This window comes from Lagopus leucura, unplaced genomic scaffold, assembly GCF_019238085.1.
Source record: "Lagopus leucura isolate 7727_CA_CO unplaced genomic scaffold, USGS_WTPT01 Super-Scaffold_100024, whole genome shotgun sequence".
Taxonomy (NCBI): Eukaryota; Metazoa; Chordata; class Aves; order Galliformes; family Phasianidae; genus Lagopus; species Lagopus leucura.
In genome coordinates this window covers 4750787-4777718 of record NW_024962276.1, presented here as the reverse complement: position 1 = coordinate 4777718, position 26932 = coordinate 4750787, and the positions used below count along the sequence as shown (strand labels likewise).

At 40.9% G+C, this 26932-nt stretch overlaps 3 protein-coding genes across 5 annotated transcripts; 1 reads left to right on the top strand and 2 right to left on the bottom strand.

Moving 5' to 3' along the window:
- Window positions 1–1130: 1130 nt before the first annotated feature.
- PSPH (phosphoserine phosphatase) lies at window positions 1131–5867 on the top strand. The gene is made up of 5 exons (XM_042879436.1): window positions 1131–1460; window positions 2033–2167; window positions 3384–3529; window positions 4324–4472; window positions 5681–5867. Exons 1-5 carry the CDS (start codon window positions 1240–1242, stop codon window positions 5789–5791), a joined length of 762 nt encoding a protein of 253 aa, XP_042735370.1. The 5' UTR covers window positions 1131–1239; the 3' UTR covers window positions 5792–5867.
- Window positions 5868–9869: 4002 nt separating this feature from the next.
- On the bottom strand, window positions 9870–23467 carry NIPSNAP2 (nipsnap homolog 2). The gene is made up of 10 exons (XM_042879435.1): window positions 23378–23467; window positions 20297–20436; window positions 20173–20218; window positions 17359–17453; window positions 15280–15350; window positions 14782–14922; window positions 14295–14326; window positions 12957–13051; window positions 11840–11923; window positions 9870–11058 (listed from the first exon to the last, which is right to left on the bottom strand). Exons 1-10 carry the CDS (start codon window positions 23461–23463, stop codon window positions 10994–10996), a joined length of 855 nt encoding a protein of 284 aa, XP_042735369.1. The 5' UTR covers window positions 23464–23467; the 3' UTR covers window positions 9870–10993.
- Window positions 23468–24079: 612 nt separating this feature from the next.
- Window positions 24080–26796, bottom strand: MRPS17 (mitochondrial ribosomal protein S17). Of its 3 annotated transcripts, XM_042879663.1 has the most exons (4): window positions 26710–26796; window positions 26277–26383; window positions 25294–25440; window positions 24080–24771 (listed from the first exon to the last, which is right to left on the bottom strand). In XM_042879663.1, exons 3-4 carry the CDS (start codon window positions 25414–25416, stop codon window positions 24481–24483), a joined length of 414 nt encoding a protein of 137 aa, XP_042735597.1. In that variant the 5' UTR covers window positions 25417–25440; window positions 26277–26383; window positions 26710–26796; the 3' UTR covers window positions 24080–24480. The 3 variants fall into 3 exon arrangements, with proteins under 3 accessions (XP_042735597.1, XP_042735599.1, XP_042735598.1); XM_042879665.1 differs by lacking the exon at window positions 26277–26383 and having other exon boundaries at window positions 26713–26790; XM_042879664.1 differs by lacking the exon at window positions 26277–26383 and having other exon boundaries at window positions 26710–26788.
- Between the last annotated feature and the right edge of the window lie 136 nt (window positions 26797–26932).

Here is a 26932-nt window from a genome sequence, read left to right as displayed (position 1 = left end):
CACTTCTGCCTTATGGCAGGAAAAAGACCATCATCTACAACCAGGCCTAGTGGGAATAAAAGCAAAGGCTTCTATTTGCTGCTTTGACCGTTAGCTATTGAGCTGTGACCTCTCAGTAGGCACACAGAAGTCACTTCAGGAAACAGCACCGATGCTTACCATTGGTGGTCCCTAGATGACTCCTGATGGTGAGCAACTTCAGCATGTTCAGCTCCCAGGCTCTTCCACAGCAAGATACGTAGCAACTGGTCCCCCGTTTTCACTGGATATCTTTTGTGTGCAAAAGATTGTTGGACAAATGGGAAAAAAAATGTTGTGGAAATTTGTGGGTGTAAGAGCTTTCATCACAAAAACTTACACAATATATAGGAGGAAAATAAATTAGTTTGAGCAAGAATGAATCAATATGATATGCTGTTAAAGCTATTTCTCCTCTAACCCAGAAAAAAGAAAGCATCTGCCACCCAGGTCAATTATACATGAGTCTGGGAGATGCAAAGAGAGAATCAAACTGAACTTCAGCAAAAATGCGGACATGGGATAGATCGAAAGTTGTGTCTACATGTACAGATTGGTAAATAGTGAGGTCCACACATGATCCCTTATGAAAGCATAAAGCACAAGATTGGAGGGTTGACTAAAAATATTCTGAATAACACCTTGAGCTTCTCATCTGCAGAAGCGCTCCACACCTTCAAGTGAACAGATGTCAAAAGGTAGAAAATAAACCTTTGTCAGGTTTTGTTATGGAAAAAGTTGTGGTTTGGGGTTTGGGAACTTCACTGAACCCCTTAAGGTATCACCACATTATATAAATAGAAAAGGATTGAAATCTTCATGATTTAGGGACTAGCACTCACTGATGTGCTTAAGGGGCAACTAATGTGATACAGCACTTGGGGGATCTGATGAGAAATCAAGATCTATTTGAGTAGCTGAGGCAAGAAGAGAGAATTTTGAGTCATGTACAGTAGTTGGCAATCTGATGGTTGAGCAAATGCCAAGTATTACAGCCTTGAACCCGTAATGAACATCAATGGGCTGAACCTGCTGAGAGCAAATCAGCAGCTGTCCACAGCTCCACAGCCCACCTATAACGTAAATTGAACATCAGTAGGCAGCAACAGCAGAGAGCAAATCAGCAGCCGAGCCAGACTTCCACCACTGCTCACACTTTGATAAAAGCTGGCTAGGAGGCTGTGCTCGACCCTTCTCGCCACCACCAGATCAGTCGCTCCAATGGCTCAAGACGGAGTCCTGTACTGTGACTCACAGAAAGAATGCATCTTATCTTCTTACAGTAAGAAGGTTCCTAAAAGGATGGCGTCCCTTCTGGAGATGAAAGAAATCTTCCGCAACGCTGACGCAGTGTGCTTTGATGTGGACAGTACAGTCATCAGGGAAGAAGGCATCGATGAGCTTGCCAAGTTCTGCGGAGTTGGAGATGCTGTTGCAGAGATGTATGTATATTTGCTGTTTACTTCACATGAGCAGTGGTAAAAAGTAAGCTTGGATGAGGTTGAGCATAATGAAATAACTCTATTTTTTTAAAATTCTGAAGCCACTCAACAAGATTATACTAAAATTTTCTGAAGTACATTTCTTTGACACACCAGCATGAGGTGTTAGAACCTTACTGTGAGCAGGAGGAGAGGGGACAACTCCTTTCACCTCCTTGTGGCTGATGTTTCCACTGAAACTTGCAGCAAAAGTCCTGTTAATTTCAGAGACATCAGTCAGCCTGCAGTTTAGGAACAGTGTTTCCAATGGTTCACATTGCACTCACAGAAAGAACCAGTTTTCCTTTGTGCCACTGGGTCTTACAAGAGTCTGATCTGTGCAGCTCTTCCACCAGTGATTACTACCAACCTTTTCAGTGTACCAATCTTGTCCTCTACAACATAGGCAGCATGGCATAACTAGAACTAATGAGCTCTTAGCTTATTCCTTGACAGTGCTGTTAAATAAGTCCCTGGGAGAAGCCTCAACTTGTTAAGTGTCACTGATCTGCTGTGTTTGGATCTCAATTCAGGACCCGCAGAGCTATGGGTGGCACTGTGACATTCAAAGCAGCTTTAACAGCACGACTAGGACTCATACGGCCCTCCTATGAACAAGTGCAAAAGTTAATATCTGACAATCCACCTCAGCTAACACCAGGAATACGGTAAGAAAAAACTGGAATAGCCTAATGGATCAGTATTCTAAAAATGCATAGAATATATCAACAAAATTCCGTGACATTAGTGAGGCTTTAATGATTAAAAAAAAATCATGAAGGGCAAATACATACTTAAATATCATCATATATATATATACAATACATACTTATATTCACCTTTGGGTTTAGAATAAACCTTAATTTATCTGGAAAGGTTTTTCTTGCTATTTAGATTATTTCAAACAACTGAAATGTTTCCTTTACTATGAATTCTGGCCATAGCTGTAAATCTAAATTCTTTTTGGCACATACAGTAGGTTTAAGACAACACTGTGCTTGTATTTTCTCCTTAAAATGAAGCACATGCTCAGCTTTTTCTGTAGAAGGCATAGCTAGATGCAACCACAAAGGGAACATTGTTTCTGTGTTTAGAATCACATGATTTTCCTTTTCACTCCTTCTCTTTCTTCCCCCCTCTCTGGGTAGCCTCTTTTAAGCCTCCACTTTGCTTTCCAGTATTTAGCATTTCTCCTACTACTATCACTTCTACTGCTTACATCACTGTATGCTGATCTTTCTGCCTCTACAGCCAGCTTTTGTAAAACTTTTAATTGCCTGCCCTTAAGTCCCACTGACATGAATCATGTCTGAAAACTTCATTCTGTAATTCTGGTGCCTTCTATTACAGAGAGTATTTGGGCAAGCAGTTCTGAGTTAGACAATGTTTGCACTCTGCATACTTCTTAGCCCACTTCTGTGGGCATTTTTGTGCAGCGGTTTTATGTTCTCTACATTCTCTGCTCTTTTTCAGTACCAAAGATTTTTTTTTCTTGCTAGTTTTATAATGAGCTTCAGAAAACAATGTGTGCTGGATCTGGTCTCATTTGTTCAGGGGAATAAACGTGAACAATATGAAAGTGTAAAGGAAACATCTCTAGGCAGTGCTCGTTTCTGAGCAACTAAATAGCTGTTTGCCTCTAGACAAGATGGTTTTCCTCAGCTCTTTTCCAGCACAAACTTGCAAAGAAAAGACGGAAAAACTTCTAGGAGCAGATTAGGATGGAGCTGGAAAGCAGCATACACCCTAAGTAAAGTGGATTAACAAAACATATGGATAGCCTTGTTTAGAAAAGATGCATTTTGGCTTTCTTCGTATCCCTTTACACACCTTACATACCAGCTGCTGCCTGGCTCTCACACTTGGTGACTTTCTTTCTTCCAGGGAGCTGGTGAACAGGCTTCATCAACGAGGGGTTCAGGTCTTCCTGGTCTCCGGGGGGTTTCAGAGCATCGTGGAGCACGTGGCCCTACAGCTGAACATTCCTACAGCAAATGTTTTTGCAAACAGGCTGAAGTTTTACTTTAATGGTGAGGTTCCCCTAACAGCTATTTTCTCTACTAATTAGTGCCATTTTTTTGTGTGTTCAAACTGTCAGATATTGTACTACAGATATTGTCCAGACTAAATTGCCTTGTTACCAATCCAGCCAGCTCCAAGACTAAGTCTGTTTCCAAGTAGGAAAATCACAAGACTTCCCCCAAAAACACGAGTTTAAGTCACTTTTCAGATAAATCAAATAGAGCAGTACTTTTAAACTGCAACTTGTGCCAAAGTTAAAAAGCATTACAGTTGCTGACAGCAGAATTTCATTCACTCTTTCAAGTTTAAAGAGCTTATTACACTTACCTGCTTTCCGAAGCAAACTTCACTTTCAGTGAGTTTGAGGTATGTATGGTGACCAACGAACTTAACTTCAGTGCAGCTGCTTTGGACTTTAAGCTAGTGTAATCAAGTAGAACTGTGGTTAATGTGGTTGGTTCTTACTTAGTGTTTTGTACACTGTTTATCCTTCATACTGGATGTGGCTTTTCAAATGTTTAGACCAGAAAGACTGGATTAGAGTGACTGGGAATGGATTTGACACACTACCATACATGGTTTCTACTTTTGTCCTAGCATTTCTGCTCATAGCCCACTGAAGACTTAGGTAAAATACTGATTTTTATGCTTACCTTCTGATTACTTCTTCGGAATGCTGATTGTGAAGCTTACAGGACTGCATGTAATTAGCTGCATTCTGAAGAAAACACCACAGGCATTTATCTTTCTGCACTGACATGAAAGTATGCTATGTGTCTCACTCGTCCTTCTACTGTTCTAGGAGAATATGCAGGATTTGATGAAACACAACCAACAGCTGAATCAGGGGGAAAAGGAAAGGTTATCACTCATCTGAAAGAACAGTTCCACTTTAAGAAAGTAGTTATGATTGGAGATGGAGCTACAGACATGGAAGCCTGTCCTCCAGCTGTAAGTATTTAAAAACTGCAGCTTAAATTCCTCATAGGACTTCAAGGAAGAGCTGCAGCACTTCAGGGATCTGTGTAGGCACTTTCCTCTAGAAAAGCTGTGTTGTCTGGTTTCTCTCATCTGAAAACTCAGTAAATGTTCCACTCTCTAAGCCAGGGTGCTGGCTTTGTTCAAGAGAACTGCATAAGGCCTAGCAACTTGTTGCAAATCAAGCTGATAGCATGTCTGCCTTTCCCACCTACACTGCCAGTGTTTGCCTCCACACAGGGCCCTGTACAGAGGTTCAATCACTATCAAGATTCCACTTCTGAACGCTAATAAATGGTGCTAAGTATGAAGATCTGAGACAGATCTGATGCACGACTTACTTGATACCAGCCTAGCAACAGGGTTCACCTCACTGCAAAGTGATGATACCTTTGAAGATAGCCCTATCTCAGGGATGGAATAAGTAACTAGAAAAACAGCTTTTATAAGTGGTCATTTCAGAGATGAGAGATCCTAATGGTGTCACATCTCAGGCACCCTTCTCTACAAAAAAATACCCCAGTGCCCCTGGTTGGCCAGTGTTAGGGACAGATATCCCTGTGCACAGGAACAAACTCCGAGAGCCACTGCTGATGTGACTTATGGCAGCAGGTCCCTTGCCATTAAGTATGTGCGTGATCAAAGGAGCTTATTAATTGCTTAATATTTTCTACCCGAATGCAAAAAAGCAGCAGTGGAAATTTTAAACATTATTTTCACTGCAGTTGGTTTTCTAAAATCTAGAAAGATGACTGTTCATGGTTAATGATTGCAATCATGGTTAATGTTTACTTTTGGTATCTATGAAATGAGGTAAACAGAGTTAAGATAAACAGAATAGGGATAACTGTGAGGTGCTGCATGCATGTTCAGTGTTAACTCATTCTTGAATAGCAAGGCTCTATGTTGCATCACAGCCACATCAGATTTTCAGCACAAATCTCAGATCTGGACAACCTGGAAGTTACTGTTGCTGCTGGAACAAAACTCTAATAACCAAAGTGGCATGAAATTAGCTGTTAATGAAGGTCCTGTTCTTAAATATAGAAATGAATAGGGGAAGAGGTGGGGAAGAACACTAATTTTAAAATACAATCTTATAAACAAATTTAATTGCTGAAATGCTCCATACCTTAAACAGGACTGCAATAATGTATGTGCCCATTCTTTGTGTTTTGAAGGACTGCTTCATTGGATTTGGAGGAAATGTAATCAGAAAGCAAGTAAAGGAGAAAGCCAAATGGTACATTACTCATTTTGATGAACTGCTAAAGGAACTGGAAGAACGATAAATTATACAGTAGAATAATATATTTAACAGCTGTAAGACATCTATAAAATGCAATTAAACATATATTTGTTTGCAAAGTTGTGTTCTGTTTTTTCTTATGATTCTGAGGGTTGGGTACTTCTCTTATATGAAATGCCTGGTGCAAATGCTCATCAAATCATTTGCAATGAAAATATAAAGATCTTTGGAAAACATCTTCTCCAAAGTGGAAAGGTCAGTTGATTATTCACTCAGAAGTGAAGACCCAAGGTAAGTATCAATAAGTTAATAACACTTTAATGGACTGGCCCCTGGTTAATGTCATGTACCTGCTGCTGCAAAACCACCAGAGCAAATACCTCTATCTCGTTGGGGTAGCAAAAGAAAAATGAGGTGGCCATCAACAGAAGTTTGTCTAATCAACAATATCACCTAAGAGGTAAATAGTTTCCATTCCAAAGAATCTCCAAACTAGGTTAAACAGTGAACATTCAGTAGTATTTCCTACCTATAGAACGTTGACTTCATTAAAATATGGTTACAGGAGAACCTGAGGTGTAGTCTGTTACCCAACATCATTGTTACTCAACCTATGGAGCCTAAAAGACATGAGATGCATGCAAATTCAAGGTATACGCAATATTCATCAGTATCCCAGAAGCATATTTTAAGGCAATTGATGCTTCACCTACCTCATTAAAACACTTACCAGCCAACTCTGAAATGGTAGTTTTGTCAGATGGTAACACTGTTTACTTAAGTGTTTTATTTATTTAACAATCTCTTCTCTGTCAACCTATAACTGGATGGAGGCTGACTCACCTATCTTTACAAAATGTCTACTGATTAAGAAAACAGTGGGAAACTTACCTGGTCTCTTCTTTTGCCTCAAGTGTGGATCAACCACCCTCAAACTGTTTGTGCCAGAAGTCTAACCTGTTCTAAACAAGTATTTCTCTGAGGTTTCAGCTGATGAATCCTTGTTTCTTAAGAGTGTCTTCTATTGCTACAGTGCCTGATCCAAGCGAGACCTTATGCAGAACTCACTTGATAAATGGTGCTTTTTTTGTCAGCAAATCCCTGATATCTCCTGTGTGTCCTTTTAACCAGCACTGCTGACACACAATAGTACTTTTATTTCCCTGACTTATAAGGATCTCATCTGAGATAATGTAAAAAGCTTGACTAATGACAAAATGAAAGATATGTCTTCCACTTCCATCCACATAATAACGTCGCAGGACAAAGATGGGCTGATACGACATAACTTGTCCTGGGGACAAAACTCTCTATGCAGGCTCATATGTTCTGTGTGCTTACAAATAAACCTGAAACTGAACATCATTCTGAATGCTGTAACTCTTAGGTTCACCTCTTCCAACCCACCAAACACTGCATAGATTGGAAGATTAAAAAGTGACATGCTTACCTTCCAGAGCCTCACACTGTCTCCACAAGATAACCACTACTGGCTTGCACAACTTGCACAAAATTTTCTTAATTTAATATGATTAAATCAAGGTGAAGCGATCCTGTCCATATTTAAGCACCATCAGCAATTAAAAGCAATTAAATGTTTTGCCCATTTTGCTGTATCATCAGAAAAGACAGATGGGGAAAAGGGAGAAATAGAGGCATGGATAGTGATGAGTGACAGCTCTCAGCAATGCCATCTCAAGCTTTGGGCAAAAAGCAGAGGCAGTAACTTACAAACAGTATTTCAACACTAGGAAAGCAGAATGATTAAAAAAAAAAAAATCAAACAGAAACAAATAGATACAGTTATACTGTATATTTCTATACAGTTTAATATATCTCCACAAAAGACAAGACAGCCCATAAGTGGCAGGCTGCTCACCAGAACTCTTCTGGGAGTATTAAACATAATCTCTTTTAAATTCTCCCCGGGAAGAATCTCAGCCAGCTCCAAGGGCAGCCCATGTACAATCCTGCCTTTGTTTAGGCAAAAGTGCACGGGCAGAACAAGTGTAAACCCCGTCTGCTCTTATTCAGCTCATTTCTGTACAACTGTACAGTTATGAAGCAAAGAAGTGCTTCTGTTTGTTGCAGTTTTCCATTGAATTACAGACACCTAGCTACTTGGCTATAGTTAGAGATCCTACAAACATTGTGACATGCTTCCAGTGTATGTCATTCCACTAACGCCACAGGCAGCAGACGGCGGTACGTGGGGCTTTGTGCCACAGAGATGTTAACATTCACAACAGTACCTCCTGCCAGTGACTGCTATGGAAACACAGCATTATGCCAATGATTTCACAAGAGCTCTTTAGGTCTGACTGTTTAGAAAAAAGGAACACCCCCTCCAGTGGGCCAGCAGCAGGCCCTACCTCCTAGAGCAGGAAGGATCGGTTAGTTCAGTGAGCAGCTTCTGTTTGTAAAATACTGCAAAACTAAAACAAAACTAAGAGAGAATAAAGCAGCACGAGGCTACTTTCAGTATTACAACCAAGCTACTGGTTTACTTGAACATAACCCATCACAGCAGAGCTGGAGAGTAGCATAGGTTATGAGGCAGATAACCATTTTGTCTTCAAGTAGGTCTCCTGACTAAGAGCTATGGGGAAGTATGCTGCTTCATATAAAATGTTTCATTTCTACGTGACTATTCATGAGACAGAGTTGCTTTTAGTTCTACCTTCAATTTCCATGAGGGAACTTTTGAAGAAGAACAATTTGTCATCTTTCTAGGAAGACTACAGGACCACTAAAACTTCAGTTTGTGTCTTCATCACAGTGCTATGACTGGATCAGAAATTAGCAATTACCAGAAACTGTCACAGGCATTATTCCCTGCTTTCCAATCACTGGAAAGTGACTTCAGTTATGCATTCTGCTAAGAAACGCTGGTATTCTGTGAGCCAAAAGAAGAAAGCAAAGTGGGCCATGACACTAAGAGGGAGAAATCACAATAATGTTCACAACAGCAGAAAGCCAACCTTAAAAAAGGCTCAAGCAACGGTAAGTAAGGAAAGACTGTCATCATCACTTAGCATGCTAAGGTTTATGAGTTTACCTCACATACTTATCCTTAACTAAAGTAGCAGGAAGCCGTGCCACTCCAGTGATGGACACAGCATGAGTTTGCAGCACAGGATGACAACATGCTCACTTATAACGTGTGGCAACACTACCAAGCATTCTGATCTTAGGTAACACAGAGGCAGGAGGCTTGTGCCATGTGCAGAACATCCCGTTATTCCTTACAGATTTGACTCATGCAAAACTTAATGGGCCTTAAAATAACAAGAGTTATGCCTAACTATATTTAATTCCTACTGTTCCTGGCTGAAGGTGAGAAATGTGGATTGCAACAGAATCCACAGAATCCTTTAACTCCAAAAATGTATAAAGGTAAAAAATAAATCCTTTTTCTGTCACCAAGACGGTTGGTTATGAGGGTTAGATTACCTGGTGAGCCCTCTAGGAACAAGAAGAAAAGAGAGGATATTGGCAGAAATAACAAGGACTGCAAACTGATGGGGTTTTTTGTTTGTTTTTGTTTTGTTTTTTGTAGCTAAAAGTAGCTCCAGAAGTCTGGAAAAGTCCCAGATGACCCAAATGACAGCACTGATCACATAACTCAGCTGAAGTGGTGGCACATTAACCACACCAAGCTGAGAACTTTAAGCTAATACAGTAGAGAAGTTTACTCAGTAAAATCCCATAATCAGCTGACAACATATACAGAAAGCAAATATAAAATCAACACAATCAGATCAAATGTTGATTCTGTCCAAGAAGAAGGTAAGAGTGTGGTGTGTTTTACGTGAGAACAAGGAAGAAATTAGAACTGAAAAAGCATAACTTATGGAGAAAATGAAAAGAAGTATTTTGTATTTATCACCATAGCACTTAAAACATTTAAGAAAAGGGTGTATAATGGCAATATTGTAAATTAATTTTGGAGAAAGAGAGCCGAATACTGAGAAATGCTGTCCCTGAAAGTGATACTGGAAGTGACACCGACTCACTAAGCTGAAATGTGTTCTATGCAATTACTGAAACTGTTCATCAGAAACACTGCAAGATGAGAGAAAAGACAGATGGTGCAATATGTATATGGTGCCAGTAACATGTGAAAATTAAAAGGATTTTATTGACTGATGCTTTTCCTGATACTCACTGAAATGTACAAATTGACATTCAGTAACTGATTTGTACATTCTCTGTGTTACACTGATTCTTGCAGCCACTTTGAAGAGAGAACATTATTTTCACTTACAGGGTGTTCACATCATCGCAGACACTAAAAGTGTTGACATTTTCTAGTCTAGAAGTGAAATCAAAATAGAACTGGACATAATGGTACACTGCTCTGTGCCAATCCTATTGACTCAACATGCGTCAGTTTCACACATTAATTCTTGAGTACCCATTGTACAGTTAGTGAAACACCTGATCAAGCATATGTCTGAAGTCATGACTGCTTATTAAATAAAACCCCTTTTCCTAGATTTTTGAGTTATACCTAGAGATAAATGTATTCCACGGAAGTTGATTCTCTGCAGGATGTTCAGACAATCATGTCATGTCAGTATCTCTTTGAAAGCAGTGGGTCAGACTCTTTTTAAAAAGGCTCTAAATAATTTCACAAAATTAATTCCAGGTGTTGATATCTAGAAAAACACGTAGTTAGGTTTCAACAAGCTTCAACATCCTTGTGAAACAGAATGCCCTATTCTCTGTAAGCTATCATGTGAGAGATAATATTACCCTCAATTAGTAACCATCTATTCATAAATTTGGAGCTACTTATACTGATTTCAGCCCTCCTAGAAAGTTAGGTGAACTGCCTGAGGGTTTCAAAGCTCCTGATTGCAGAACTTCCCCATTTGTTTTTGCAATCTGCAGTCGTTATAAATGCTACACAAAGGCCACAGCAACTATAACATTCCATTCTATTGCTGTTGTGAACACTGGGCATTTTCTATCCAGGAGGAGATATTAAATACCGTACACCATATTTAACCTGAGGAGTTTCTTTACGTTAACCAACCTTTTAGCTACGGTCCTGTATTTCTTTTTTTCCTGGTACAATCCCAAGAGCAAAAGGTCTTTAGGTTCTGAAGAAAAGAGGTCTCCTTTATAAGCTCAATACAGTACTTTTATATTTTTGACTATGATATACAATGTATACCATAAATTAATTAAGACAAATACTTGTCACTTTATCTATGTAGGCACAAATAAATCAATGACTTTACTGAAGTGGAGAAATCTTCAATGGTATCATGATTCTGGATTCCATTTCCTGAATAAGGGGCACTGAAAAAAAAAAAAAAGAAAAGAGAGAGGGTTTAATTTCACTAACAGAGACCATCAACAGCTCTGCATGCCCACTTCCAACAGATACTACTGTCTTCAAATTACCCCCCAGCCTGTGCATGCCAAATCATCAGTAACCACCAATAGTTCCGTAACTGAAGCACAGCCATTTTGAGAAACCTGTGATTTTTTTCATGTAATTTGTCTGCTCCTTTGAAGCCAAAAGATATCTTACATTTTTTCTGGTATGTTTTCTGTGAAATAAAGCTCACAGGACTAAAATCTGACATTTTTAGCATACTTCTCTGAGTTCTGTAATGAAAGCTATCTTTGATCTGAGCGATCTCCAGGTATCAGTTCCAAAGTCTAATTTCCCATCTCAAAGGAATGCATTTACTAAGGCTCCAGTACTTAAGTGAAATATTAGAGGTAACGATTTAACATACAGATACATTTTACTGTTGGCTTCCTAGATTGCTGGACACAACTTAAGCATTTACACAAACCTGCTCCTCTCCTGTAGAGGCATTTGAAATGAAAATTTACTGTAAACAATAGAAATTTTTTTAGCAATTATGCAAGGCCTCCAAAGTTTGGACAATCAATTGCAAAACTCCCTTTACAGCTTAGTGAAATGTGCCTCCTTAGAGCAGCAAAACTGAACACACACACATAATACAGAGACGCAAAACTTCTTATCATTGAACAACGTAATGAAGAAGAAGAATGATGGCCTGCAGAAAGGTCTGCCTCCAGCATTCCAAAGGAGTTAATATGTTACCTGTGTAATAGACTAGCTCATCCCAGCCAGGTTTGTGCCACGCAGCATTCCTTATATCTTCTCTGGTCTGGAGATCTTTGTAAGCTGGCAAGAGACAACAGCGAGCACAAAGCTTGTAAGTAACTCCTTTTCCTTCTACGTATGTACAGCTACCTTAAAAGTATTCTCATGTGTTATTAGAAGACTACAAATTGAGATGTTCTCCACAAAAAGGAACACTCAAACCAGTGCAAATAGAAGGAACTGGGGAAGAGAGCAAAATGTACTTTGCAAATGCTACACCATGTACGTACTGCATAGTTGGAGTGTTTTGGGTGTTGGTGGGTAAACAGTCATCAGTTCTGTAAAGCATTCACCCCTGATTGTGAGCATTTCTGTAAAAAATGGCCAACAAACCAACCTGTGTACTGATGGTAGTTTTTAAATGCAATAAAGGCTATCAGGGGCAGCAACAGGAAGCCTAAATTGGCAGGGAGAAATGTCTTAAAATAGATAAGGGAGATAACGCAACAGAGCTCTACATGGGTGGTGGGGATCACATTTCTAAAGCTGGAATACAATGTTCTGAATTGTCAAGATCTGAAGTTAATACTTCATGTTTTCTAAAATAAACATTAGACATGAGTTTCTTCAAGGCAAAATAATCCTACAGTAGAAGGAACCTAAGCATCAGTAGAAATTCACAAGTGGAGTAAGTCACAACGTTGTACTGCTATAATGTAAATCTCTGCTTGACTTCCCTTGCTTTAAGTGTGGTATGTGTGAGGCTTCAAACTAAGCAGTTAAAATCTCACTTCAGCATAAACGGGGATGGAAAAAAGAAAGGGCAGGATCTGAGTTGTCATGCTTATATTATTGAAAGCAATCAAGTAGATAAAAAAAAGCCCTTAAGAAGCTTGACAGAAACAAGACAAAACATAAAATGTTCAGTTCTGCTTGTTTCTTTCAAAAATAAAGTTGTCTATGCAAAAATACAGAAAATCAACATAGCTGATGTAAAAGAAAAAACTCGTTAAGGCATTCCTCCAACTTTTGTAACAACCTTGTCCTCTGGGCAAAGTCAACAGCCTGTTAGAGGCTGACTGAGAAAAAAGCCAGATAAAATAAACACATTTACCCCAAAGGTGATGAACCATATACAGCTGTCCAATCTGTGAGAAAAATCCTCCAACTGCTTCGTTGTTATCTTGTCGGAAACGAATTGCACGGGCCCTACAGAAGAGAGGAGGAGTCTTTAAGAAGAACAGACCTGGTAGCAAATGAATGATAACTGAAGAGAAAGCAGATGTGAACAGAATCCCAAAAGTTAAACAGCATTTACTGTACACTTTCTCAATTCCAAATGAGGAAAAAAACCTAAGCCCGTTGATTTCTAGCACTAAGTAGTTAAAAGATGCCTACATCTTGTCAGAACGTCTTAAAATTTGAGGCCTGTGGTTTCATCAGACTGTGCATTAATCAGTGTCTTCAAGATTAGATCCATTAAACGGATAACTGCTTGTCCAGTATTCAGCTCTCAAACTAAAACCTTGTGCTTCTGTCACCTTGCCTTTGTCATGCCCATTCACCACAGATTTTCTGGTCACAGAATACAGTTTTTTTTCTCACGTGGATCTCTATTTTGTGACAGTCCGTGATCTGTTGTGTGAACAAGATCAGTATCTTTTCAAATTATAAATCTGTTCCACCTTCTAAAACAGACTGGTACTACTGTAGACATGCCTATTATGTAAAAATTTGAAATTCAATTTCATGGCAAATTACTGTAATCAAATGAATTATACCAATGACTATGGCTAAACTAAAAATCCAAGTCCTCACCTCTGTCAAAATGATTGAAAATATTCCAAGTTAGTTAACTGCCCATCACAAGAACTGCACGAACTTACTGACTATGAACTGAAAGAAACTTACTGTCGAATAAATCAGAATTAGAAGCATACACTCAAGAGGACACTGTCTCAAATGTTTTTAACCTACACGCTACAATACAAATGTGCTGCTCAATAGGTTTTCAAGAAGCAACTTAGCTTTCAAAGATTGAAAGAGTCAAGGCTTAGAATACCTGAAAGAAAAATAAGTCAACTTTTACTGGTGCTGAAGTTGTGGAAGAAGAACGTGCTCTTAAGAAGTTAAAAGCATCCTTCAACGAGCAGTGCTTTCTACTCAAAATAAATTATTTCTTATTTCTACTATATGATAGCTAACTAAAAGGCTTACGTAAAAGAAAACCAAACCACTCAGCCTACAGCACTGTTTGCATAAAGAATTCCTTTTCCTTTCCTCAAAGGATAAACTGAGGGTCAAAGAACTATTTTACAAGTTGCCTGAGAACAGAAGCAGACCATTAACTGGGTGCCTGAAATGCTTCAGTACCATTCTGTCACTTCCACTTCATAACTTTTAAACACACATCTCTCAAAGACAAAAACAAAAGTGCTAAGGCAGTACTTACCAGTAATTTCCCCACTCAATCATAGTTCCAGGCTACAAGAACAAAACAGACTGTTAAGATTGTGGCTTAAAGAAAACTGCAGTATTTTGATGGTACTCACAAAAAAAAACCCTGCAGTATTTTGATGGTACTCACATTTACATACGGGAAACACTAATAATAAAACCACTTCCTTTAAGTGATAAGCATATTATAATCATCTCTAATTACTCAATTTACTTACTATATTAGTTCTTAGTCATTTTCCAGAAGTTTCCCTCAAATTAAAACACAAGATTTCCAGCCCTTCACAGGAGACATTAGCATCTCGTTGGAGCCTGCCTTCATTTTGGACCCCACACTTTGAGAGCAACAGTGACTCAGCCATCAGCTTTGATAAGAACCAGGTTTTTAAGACAAGGCCTGTTTTCCATCCGCATCGCATAAACACTCTTTGAACATTTTATGACATCATATAGCTTAAAAAATAAAAAACCCTGAAACTTACCCTAAGTTGATAGGATCTCAGTTCATAAATATTCGGCCCCTCTCTGGGAACAGGTTCATTCCAGAAGCTGAATTCCAACAGTAATTGGTTCTTGCGAGACAGAAGCATGTTGCCTCTTTCTTTGCGAAACTCTGTGAACTCCTTAAAAACAATGTGGTCATTGGCAAACTGTGTATTGTGTTTCAACAACAAAAAAACCCCACAGTGTGTCCCCTACAGCGGTTTCGATTTTTCAATACTATACCGAGGTTTTGGACACTGAAATCCTTTAAACTGCAAAGGCATCCAAATTCCCCTGGCATCTTTGAAAACTTCAGCTTGCATTTTAATAGAGATCTGAGAATCAATAACATTAAGACTCAGTATTTCTGAATCTGGATCTCTTCCAATCTGTTTCTAAGCTTGCACAGAAGGTGATCAGTAAAAGCAGGTGTCCAACTGTTTTGCTCTATTCTACGTTCTTTTCTTTAACCACCTGTAGCAAAACCCAAGTTTTACCTTATTTTGGCGGAGTTTACTCATGACCTCATTGAGAGCTGGATAGCCTCCCTCATACCTCCATAGGTGAACTGAAACAGAAGAAGGAAGTATTTTCATGGACGTTGTGAGCAAACAGCAAAACTCATGGAATATCACAGTACAAAATGCTTTTCACAGAGCAGAATTATACAATAACACAAGTCATGTAACAGGTTTAAACAAGATTTTCATTAAAGTACTGCACATTTGAACACTTTAACAGAATCATCTGCTTTTTGCAAAGTGTTCTTTCAAAAACTGCACAGTTTAATCTGAAGAGGAAGATTTCTAAGAGGAGGCTTTGTTGCCATGCTAGTAAAGTGTGATGACTTTACATGACTGTAATTTAAAATGAGATTCAATTGAAGGGGTTGACTTAATTCATAAAGATCTTTTAAAACTATTCCATGTAAGAGCAAGGGAGTAGTAGACTTTTTAGTTCAGCAAGTTACTCAAGCAAAAGAGCACAGGAAACTTTCAGCAGGATGCCAAAAAATGATGCAAGTGTTATTTTTGTGGTAAACGTTAAATTAAAAAAGCATACCAGAATTTATCTAAATGTGCCACAATTGTTACATTTTTGTTAGGATTTTCCCCATTAAAACATCAAAATTTCAGAATAGGTATTTGCATTTGACAGTCTTATCAAAGTATTCTCTCCTTAATGAGGCTCTAATAAATCCTAACTAAATCTATTTACAAGCACTTAATAAAGCAAGGCAACAATAATTCAACTCAGAGAGTCAGAAAAGCAATTTGCTCTCCTATCCAGAAGTCCTGAGCCTTTTCCAGCAGAGTGAACTCAAGACTAATGTATAAAGCACTTCACTATGACAGCAGATTCATCCAGTATGCCTGCTTCTATTGCCTACTCCCCAGGGCAAATTTGATATATCCAGACAGTATTAACACAGCCCCAGTACAAGTACTGAACAAGAAAAAAAAACCCATAATCTGCTTTATTATACTGCCAGAACTGTTGCAATAACACTTTCAAGCCAAGCTATGGATGCAATTATAGATATAGTCTGTGTTAATACATTACAAAAACAATGAATGAGATTTGGCTAAGCATTCTCATTTCAATTATTGCCCACTTTCCCTTCAACTTATAAGAATTCTTTCACAGATATTGTTTGGTTTATCTGCAGTCATTTCCTCACATTTGTGCAGTGTCAATATTCCAATGTGCCGTGAATGCAGGAAAAATTACTGGGTGTACTGAAACACTGAAACACAGAAGAGCTTGGGTTGGAAGATCATCTAGTTCCAACCACCCTGCTGTGCACAGGGCTTCTTGGATAACAAAGCAGTGACACTGACCCTAGCACAGCTCTATCCACAGAGCTTCTACCACAAAACAAGCATTGGCACACCACTCTGTTTTGGTTTCCCACTCTTTCCTTTTCCCAGAGCCCAGGAAATTGTTCAGGTTTTCTTTCTGCACAAGTCTCTTTGCAGTTACCTCTGTAGCAGCTCTTCAGTGCTTTCTAGTTCAATGTATTTTCAATCTGCATTGTTAGGTGGTATCCTTATAAGAACATGAACAGAAAACCCCCAGTAAAGATTTAGATTATTGTGAGTTTACAATGCACTCCTTTTTTCAGATGGCATTATGATTTGCATTTCATTATCATATAGCAGTTGCAGTATGAAAGTCTGAGTAAAGCTTTTTATTTTTTTGGCTTATAAGCCAATGCAACTCTGTCTCTGAAAGCCTTTGGCTTAAGTATTCAGGAACACAATCCATGCCTGCAAAATATTACAGGAGCAAATTTGACCAGGGTTTCTCCAATTGTTAATCTACCACCTGGAAAACAGGAAAGTATTAACGAGAGGACAAGCTTTAGGAATTAAAAGCTTCACTGTCAAACTCAACAAGACAAATAGCAAGCACTGCAAATGTTAATACGACTACTGATAACCGATGCACACACATCCTCACTGTATACGTTGCTAAAGGTTTACTATCAACAGAGATGATTTAAAGAGAAGAAACCTGCCAAGCACACGTTTCACTTGTATGGTTTTACATTCTGTTGTACTTCTATCTCCTACCAGCCTGATCTTGCTCTCCGTACCACGTGTTCCAAGTCCCCACCAGTGCACATGGGTAGTGTTTTTCTTCATGAATCTTTGGCAGCACCTCTTGACTTGAAAACAAGGAATACAGACACTATGTTGCATTTCCTTCAGGGAGGCTACAGTTGATATGTATAACAAATCACCACACGTTTATCATTATGGTACGAAAATTCACAAGCTTTACGTTTCAGAAGAGAAAGCTGAAATACAAGAATCTGCCTTGCGAGGGGAAAAATAGCTACAGCTCTACATGAAAATAAGGTGAGTGCTACTATTTCTTACTGCATGACAAATGCACACCATGGTAGAACACTGTGGATGCAATGAATTACATGGTAACACCTGGGTTATCCAACACATTAGGGAAACAAACATCAGGATGTCTCACAGGAAGCACAGCCTAGCTACACGGGTGATTTGCTTTAGGAAAACGTTTTCTTCATCAACACAATACACAACAGTAGAAAAGGACAGGCTTTCTTCTTTACCAGCAACAATGTTATTAATAAAAATTAATTAAATTAATTAATAAAAACAAGTGTTTTGATTGATCAAATGAAGGCTGTGCTCAATACTATGCTGCCTTACCGCTTTCTCCAAGGCTTCAGAAAGCAGATCTAGTTTGAGGCAACTTATCACTGAAGCACGTGATGAAACTGCCATGAAAACACGACTAACACCAAATTTCTGTTTGACTATTTCCAGTAATGGCAGTGCTTCTTCAAACTTTAAAAGGTGACTTACATTAACATTGGGAAATTAAGTTTTCCTTATAGCTAACTTGGTTAAGTCAGCTTTCACTGCATGAACACTGATGAATGTCTATTGGGCTGGTTGAACTTTGCCTTTTAATATTTTCCTCTGAATAACTACTACTCTTACCCTGCAGCCAACAGGCAGTATTTCTGCAAGGTATCAAATAATAGCAAGTAGGCTGGTCTTGTCCTACACACAGTCAGAATATGCAAGTCTTCCTCTTGGTTCTACCACTGACCTTCTTGATGACCCACAACAAACTTCATCACCAATTTATATTTCAATATTTCTCATTACAGTGGAAATTATACAACAGAAAACTTTCCAGTGATGTTTGCAGTCACTATCAGTTTGGTTCTGCAAAGCATCCTAGAGAGGCAGCTTTAAGCAGGAACGTTAAATTATTACTACAGTAATCATTAAAGGTATTTTTCCAAAATATATTAAAAAAGACACGGTATGATGTCATTCACGGACTTCAAAACCATCTTTTTCCTTTTAAAAATAACTTACAACTTCTTCAGAAGGGGATCCTTACCCACAGTGATTCATGAAGTGTTCTCCTAATTGCCTTCGTTATGTTCTTCCTTTATGAACACATGCTCACTAATCTTTATAAGGAATTTACTTGTTCATGCTTAATTTAGGGGGAGGAAGGAGGGAAGTTCAGAAGCGCCTTCATTTCTTAATTTCTGCCTTCTCAAGTTTCCTCCTTCCCTTCAATACTTCAACTATCCTTAGTTTGGAAAGAAGACATCTAGCCCCACATACTTCATCTGGCTGCTATCAGCAGTTTCCTTTTTTGTTATCATTTCTTTCCTTGAGAATAAAAGCCTCTGCTTTCATGCTACATCTAGGTAGCTCACGAGATACACAGAGAAGTGGTTTTCTGCCTCATATAATTGGATGTGTTTATATTAAGCTTTTAAACAGAAAGATGGCTGAATGCTAGTCATGTCTCTCTGTATTTTTTAGGTTAAAGTTTTAGGTTAAAGGTAAAAATACCTTCTGTCATAAAGTAACTGTACAATAAGGAAAACAGGTTTGAGTTATCTAGACCCATTTCAAAGCTTAATATGGCTAAGTTAGACAATGTTGGACAAAGAACTCCTAACAGAGTTGAGGACATAAATGAGGAGGTGTGAACTTCCTTACTCTCCAGCCCAGTCAATCCACCACTGCTAAAACCTGGTACCACTGTACTGAGAATGTTTTATTGCACTGACAACGTGATCAAGGACAGTGGGAAACCCTGCTGTTTCCAAACATGGGAGCTCTACTATATTTCCAATTTATACATTCAGTATTGGCATCATGTATGCAGGACAGGGCTAATACTTCTCTAATTTGGTTCTTGAATCAGTACATTTTAAACGTTACTCTTCATGCATTTTAGAAAGCTGTGACTTTCTGGATAACTAATGAGAGCACTGCTCTCTCTGGAGGTTATCACCCCAACACACAGATCCTATCCAAAGCCTGCTTAGCTCTTTAAAGTAGATCTCAGTAATGTAACTTTGTAGAAAGAAGACAGAGATGAACTGAGGAAGAATCAAACCCTGCATTTTCAAAATCTCCTCCAAACCATACTTTAACACTGGCATGCAGCTTTACTTACCAGTGATCTCTCCCTTTCCTTCCTATATGAAGACAATAACACCTGCCAGCAAGTTCCTACATGGCAGGAGTTGGGGGGGCATACTAGCATGTAAGGATCTAATTGCTACTGTAAAGCTAAGGGTGGGAAGGAAGCTATTCCAACAAACTTCACCTGTGTTTGCACAAAAGGCATCACCCTGAACTGCAGATTAAGAAATGACACTTCCAAAAGGGAAAGTAAGGGGTGATCTGAGTCAAGTACCTTTTGCCATCTTTCTCCAAGAATATCAACATCTATTTACCATCATACCCTGAAAGCAAAAGCTGAATTCGTCCACCTCCCCACAAATATTTATTGCATTTGCCAATTTCTAGAATGCTTATGGTCAAATCAACATGTCTAAGACGTGAAAACATAACATGCACACTTACCAAAGCTTGTTGTAGGCCTCTAGGCATTCTGGTTTTACATTGTGAACTGAAACAACAACAGTAGATGAGAAATGCAGGAATGGAACAGAGAAACGGTAACGTTAAACATAAGAATAACACTCACTCTGTAGTTTATACAGACTGCTGGTCTCTCTTTTGGCTAGAAGGTTGGAGTGAGCATCTTTCCTTGGATCGACTTTGCGAACAAATAGCGATTTTAACCAACTGTCTTCACGAGGTCTGCTAGCTGAAGATACCATCCCCCTACATATCAACAAGTACATTACACTGTCACTGAGCACGTCTTGAAAATGCCCATAATGCAGGGAAGACGGGCACGATCAAGTATAATACAAACAAAATTAGAACAGTTACATCCAACTCTGTTCCTCAGTCTTTCCACTCAGCCACTTGGCAGCAAGGTAAAGGCAGCTCTTTTCACAGTGGGAAAAATTACCTCCTCACAAACCATTTTAAGTGATACAGAGCTGAACGCTTAACCATGCACTCTCTACTCTCATTCTTTGTAAGCAAATGGGTAAGAAACGGGTAGGTGGCTGCTTTTGTTGTCTTTTCATATTCTTTCTAATGAAGCATATTTACCCAATGTCTGTCTTGATGTATACAGGAGTAAAAAAGAGCAAGAAGCGGCATAAGGAAAGATTTGTACAGCGTAAATAGGAAAGTACCATATGTTCCTATGTTTGCTTAAATACAGTTCTGGAAAGGAAAAGTTAAATGACACATCTATTGTATTTAACTGAATCTTTATGCCCCCAATCTTGAATGTTCTTTCTTCTTCCTCAAAAGAAGCACTTCCTTCACTTTACCCTTTTGATACAGAGTTTTTGCTGAAACACTGAACTATTTCTCTGAAATACTAAGAAAGTGGCAGCACATTTTCTATCTCAGAAGCCAACTTTATACCCTGCACTACTATGAGATCCAGATGACAGGTTTCGATCTTCAGGTACAAATCTCTCTTCCAGTATCAAAACTTCCTGACAATTCCTCAAAGAAAAAAAAAAATAGGAGAAGAAAATATCAACTTCTTTTGGTGGAAAAAAAATCTCAGAGAACACAGTTGTTTGTATTGCAGAAAAGCAATTCACACCAGCAGCACTCCTCAACAACCAGCATTTGAAAACTAATGAACTGGGATACCCTGTGGAAGCAGAACGGATGAACTGAGAAGTATTTTATAGCAGAGAAATAGTAAGTACCAAAACAACCACAGCCAAGACAATCTTCAATGCTAAGAAGTAATTGGTAAGTATTTTGTTTTATTTATTGAAGACGGTCCTTTATTTGACCTTAGGAAATCATACAAGCACATTCCTGCGCAGTCATTCCTGAGTACAAGCATTCAAAAGGGCATTCCATGATATAGCTGCTGCCAGAGGAGGGTGGTGCAGAAGAGGTTTCACTGATCTCAACTGAGGGAGGAGAGGGGCACAGCACAGCTGTTTTATACCTGCACCAGGTGCCACAGGAAGGTACCATGCCCCAGCTGAGGCCACGCTGGAGAGCCCACCCAATAAAGGCATGCTCCGTACAATAAAGGCAGAGCTCCTGTACAGTAAGCACTGTTACTCACTGGACACAAAACTGGGCTCCTGGGGGTGGGACTCCATTTCAGCCCTGCAGTGCTTGTTCTTTCATCTACAGGGAGATCTGTGCAGTACTGACATATTCTCCTCCAATTACTAAATGCAATTAGCAAACTAATATTCAGAGCATTCTTCTGTGAGGAATAAGTACTTCAGATGTTTATGCAATCTTTTACTCAGGACTTGTAAAGTTCCTTATCAACAATGACTAATAAATCACAACTAGCCATCTAAATGTTCACTTTACTTACAATAAAGAATGCTAACAGCTGAAATTGATTAAAACAGACACTCGGTGTGTCTCATCTGAGATGCTACAACCTTAATTTTCACCACCATTTCCCTGAGATACACTACTGGTGTCCATCTGGATACCCACAAACCAAGATGCTCTGAGCTGACTGGCAGCTCACCTGCTTGGGCCACCTGTGCCCATGGTTGCCTTGAGAAGAGCCAGGGACTAAATGACAACTTGTTGTAAGCATCAAAACTAATCCATCACCCAAAAGATCCACTTTTAAATAACATGCTCCACAGCATGATAAAATCTGTTTGAAGTAAAACACTGGATCCAAATTACCTGAATACCACTAATGAAATTACAAGTAAATGCACAGAATGAACATGTACGCACCATAGGGAATTACCATCACACTTCACAACTTTTTATTTTCTGGGAATAATGCTCATGAAAGAGTTTTCATGTAACCTTTTAAGGCACTGCTTAACTCTGCTAGCAAATGCTTATTCTACAAATGTTATCTAAAGGCTCAGATTTCTTGCTACAAAGATTGGCCTGTGACCACAAGAGGAGAACGAGTAGCTTGGTCGTGTTAAATTAACAGTGCTGCTGAGGACATTTCCATCTGCCTTAACTTCTGTGTTAGCATACAGTATAAACTGGGTAGAGCGGAAGGTATCAGGTCAAATATTTAGATTCTGTAGTAATCAATGTCTGCCTGGAAGAGAAAGAAAAACAACTCGTCTGTAACGAACAGTTTTTAACTTGCGCTCTATACAGACGTCAAAGCCGACAGAAGTTCAACCCGTGCACATCCAAAGCGTGCATCTGCTTCACAAAGCCGCCGGCAACGCTGATCCCGCGGGCAGCGCCGCCCGTTCCAACCGTGAGGCAGCACCGCGCTCCGCCTCAGCCCGCAGCGCTCACTGACGACGCCCGCCGCGCACCGCGGGGCGGCGCCATGAAGCCCGGCCGCTGAGAGCGCTGAGCGCGGGCAGCCGCGCTGCGGGACGGCAGCCGGACCGGGGACGCACCGCCGCCCTGCCTACCGCGATTCCGATTCGCAATGGGGTGGACGCCCGCGATCCCCACCCCTGGGCGGACTCGGGGGCCGGCCTCGGTGCCCGTGACCTTGAGGGACGCCCCAGCGGCCGCGCTCCCCGCCCCGCGGAAGGCGGTGGGCCCGGCTCCGGCCCTTCAGCCGCGGCGCGAGAGGGGCGCCATTTCCAGGCGGGAGAGGGGATCTGCAATATGTTTGTGTGTGTCGGGGGGGGATCCGCGAGTAAGGGGCCGCTCCCTCTCTCGCCTCCCTCAGCTGCCCTCGGCCGCCCGCGTCCTCCCCCTCAGGGCTCACCTGAGGGCCAGGCCGCCGCAGGGCGGGATACGCGGCACGGCGCCCGCTCCCGCCGGGCTCCACCGCAGCAGCACTCGCGCCGCCATCTTGCTCCAGCCGCCTCCCTCCTGGGCCGGCGCTGTAGCGCCGCCGGCGGCCGAGGGGGGCGCAAACGGCGCGGGGGTCCTCCAGCCACGCCCCGGTGGCGGCCGCAGTACGCATGCGCGGAAGGCCGGCTCGGACCTCACCGCCCGCCGTGGCTTTGGGAATGAGGTTGAAATCCCCCGAAGCGCCGGGTTGGGCTGAAGGGTTTGCCTTCCCGTGCTGGGGATGGATTTGCACGCTGTATATCCACCTGAGTACGAGTCGGAGCACGGATTTCCTTCCACTTAGATACGGGCTTTAATCAGCCAGCTGTAATTACTGACTTACATATCAACCATTTCTACAAGCAGATCAACCACAGAGACCTACAGCCCAAAGTCAGAGGCTGTATTCCTATCAGCTTTTATCTCCTGCTGGGAACTCACTGAGATTCATCTCTGCCAGACCTAAATAATCTTTGGACAGGCTACAAGAACTATGCTAAGCTACCGAAAGATAACATTCTCATTTTACTGCCATAATAAAGGCAAGTGGTTGAATTTCATCAGATCTTAGAAGTTAACACAGGAGTGGCAGGAGCAACTTCCAGAGGAAATAAGGACACATGCAGGCAGCTCATTTTAAAGTTTCTACACTTCTTTTCAAAAGGTTTAATAGCACGTTAAGCCCACAAATCATAAAAGATCGCCTGAAATACAGAACAATCAGAACAACCCCAGTTGTATTCTTGTCTCTCGGTACAAAAGAGTCATTCCAAGTGAGCAGCTGGCTTTGGAAAGTGTCAAGACTTTGGGCAGAACTACATGCAACAAAATGAAGCGTTAACATTTAACTCACATTTTCCATATTTTCATTTGAGGCACCAAGTTTTTAATCTGGAACATCTGTCCTTAGAAGCAACTATGCTTGCTACATATTTTGACTACAAGTTTCATCAAAACATTTTAACATACAATTTCAGGGACCCAAACATCCCTGACAGAGATGAGCTGGAAAGCCCCCTTTAATTATTTTCTCCACTATTTGTCTGTTGAACAAACTTTTAGTTCCTGGAGTTTTTCACTTAGATAGGTGGTATCTGCCTCTGTCAGGTTTTCTGAATCTGATAGATTTTCAAGAAACCTGGTTCCTGCACAGGGCTTTCCTGTGATCGGATCTATGACATTTCCAACCTTGAAAACAATTTCAGCCAGTTCGTGTTTCACGTGTTTGCTCCTCCGCTCAGGCAAAGCTTTAAGAAGAACAATGTCACCAACAACACACTGCTGCAATGGATCGTGGGCAAAATAGGTTTTCCTCTTGTTAAAGAACTGCGGAAGGAAAAAAAGGAAACTTTGGCATTAGGATTCCGAACAAAGCAAACTTTTACACCACCTATTTGTTCCAGTTTTCTCCACATAAATGGAGAAAATACTAATTGTTCCCTGTTTGAAAAGCATCTACAAGTAAAAATGCTCTTATGGCACATCAACATATAGATTCAAACACTAAGCATGGTTACAATTGTATGCAGAAGAATGCCTGCAGAATCTATTGGAAAACTGACTAATTAACCATTAGTGTGAGCCCACAAATCTTACTTTTCCAACTGAGAAGTGCAATGACAAAGCACTTAAAAAGAAACATTTAGCAGACAACAGGTATAGGAAGCATCCTGACAAAACACACTGCTTGTTATCCTCTGTACTCATCCTCGCAGCCAAATCACTGCACAAGTCCCTTAGGGAACTGGCAGCATGAAGAGTTATCAACAACTGTATGGGTCAAATTAATAAAACATTCCTCTGCACAGTACAAAAGTTATCTGGCAAGATAAGATAACCAGCTTTTACCTTTAGTAAGTAAGGATCTAGTACAAGCCTTGTCACTCTCACTTTGGCAGTTTTCTGCATTTTGGTTCCTATGACTTTCCCTACTATCCATTTTGCATGGACAGCTCCACGTGGTACAGACATTGTTTAGTTATGGTCATCCAGTGCCTGGCAACAAGCAAGCAGACATGTTATTTTAACACAAAAATAACCAATTTCTGATCAACAGGAAAATTGTGATTTTAGTTCTAGACTGACAGCTTAATTAGATTTTGTGGGAAAAACAGGGCAGATACAAGCAGTTCAAAACACTTTGTGGTACTCCCTCAGTCTTGTATTACATCATCAGAAGATGAAAACATGCCCACATTTACAGGGAGGTATTTCAGGATACAGTAATACTGGAAGTAACTTTTAGGATGAGACCTTATCCCATAGGGTCAAAGAACTCCTCTGAATAACTCTATTTCATACATGAGAGAAAAATGCGTACCCACTGAAATTAGTATGACTTCATACTCCAGCAGCTCACCTTGCTGGAATAGTCCGAGCGTATTCTGACCAGAGCTAACCCAAACACAGGAGCCTATAAACGCAGCTCACAAAGTCACTTACTTGGGTATATCACAAGATTACCAGCCAAGCTCATGGAACCTACAGTAATACACTTCTCAAAGCAAAAGGCATCATGCTGCGGGTGCTGCCTTACCTACAGCAAGCATGATTAGCTGTTGAGCTCATTTCTGCAAGCCACTGCACTTCCCAAACCTATTCGTCCTGCTTAAACAGGGCATGCTTTCTGTATCACCCAACTGAGAGTCACAGGAAAAGCTGATGGTGAACATTAAGATGCTTGGGTCTATATGAAAATTGCTGAATGCTCAGCTCCTTTTTCCACCTATGCACTGCTAAGCACTACCAACATCTGCTGAACCTTCCTTTTTAACACCACGCTCGCTCAGATATGCAAACCATTAAAAACAAAAGAATAAAGGAGCACATACACAGCACGAAACGCCTCACGCAGCACAGCACGGGGCTGCTTATACCATCCTCCACTCGGCTGTACGGCCCAGGGGCCCGGAGAAGAGAAGCGTGAGGAGTCCTCCACCTGCAGAACAGGGCTAACTACCAGCACGCGGCCGCTGGGCGGGGAGAGGCAAGCAAGAAAACAAGCATCTCTCACACGCACAGCTGGGCTGCGAGGAGAACGGGAGGCAGCGCCGCAGAGAGGAGGAAACGGACACAGAGAGGAGGAAGCGGACACAGAGACGGCCCTGGGCCCCCTCAGCCCTCCACAGGCCTGTCCGCCAGGCCCAGCCTCCCGTTCCCCGCTCACCGGTTAGCTCTGAACGCCCCACGCCCAGCCCGAGGCCCCCCACAACCGCCCGTCCAGCCCAGGCCCGCTCTTAGCCCGCCGCCCCCCGGCCCACTCACTATCAGAGCCTTCGCGGCGCCGCCTCACCGGCCTTAAGAGAGCGGAGCCGGAAGAGGCGGGGCCTCGGCCGGAAAGGCCGCGCGGCGGGGGGCGGGGCGTCCCGGGGAGGAGTGGAAGGCGCAGGCGGTCCTCCTGGGCGGGGGATGTACCGCCTTTATGGGCGGCTCGTTCCCGTGCGCTATCGCTCATTTGGAGAATAAGTTTTCATTACCCCATCCCTGG

Coding starts and splice junctions, on each gene's coding strand:
- NIPSNAP2 (XM_042879435.1), bottom strand. CDS start 23,463: ATGGCGGCGCGAGTGCTGCTGCGGTGGAGCCCGGCGGGAGCGGGCGCC. Junction 17,454..20,172: donor GAGGCCTACAACAAGCTTTG/GTAAGTGTGCAT, acceptor CTTGTTTTCAAG/TCAAGAGGTGCTGCCAAAGA. Junction 14,923..15,279: donor GTAAACTCCGCCAAAATAAG/GTAAAACTTGGG, acceptor ATTGTTTTTAAG/GAGTTCACAGAGTTTCGCAA.
- MRPS17 (XM_042879663.1), bottom strand. CDS start 25,416: ATGTCTGTACCACGTGGAGCTGTCCATGCAAAATGGATAGTAGGGAAA. Junction 24,772..25,293: donor TAGATCCTTACTTACTAAAG/GTAAAAGCTGGT, acceptor TTCCTTCCGCAG/TTCTTTAACAAGAGGAAAAC.
- PSPH (XM_042879436.1), top strand. CDS start 1,240: ATGGCTCAAGACGGAGTCCTGTACTGTGACTCACAGAAAGAATGCATC. Junction 2,168..3,383: donor CAGCTAACACCAGGAATACG/GTAAGAAAAAAC, acceptor TCTTTCTTCCAG/GGAGCTGGTGAACAGGCTTC. Junction 3,530..4,323: donor GCTGAAGTTTTACTTTAATG/GTGAGGTTCCCC, acceptor CTACTGTTCTAG/GAGAATATGCAGGATTTGAT.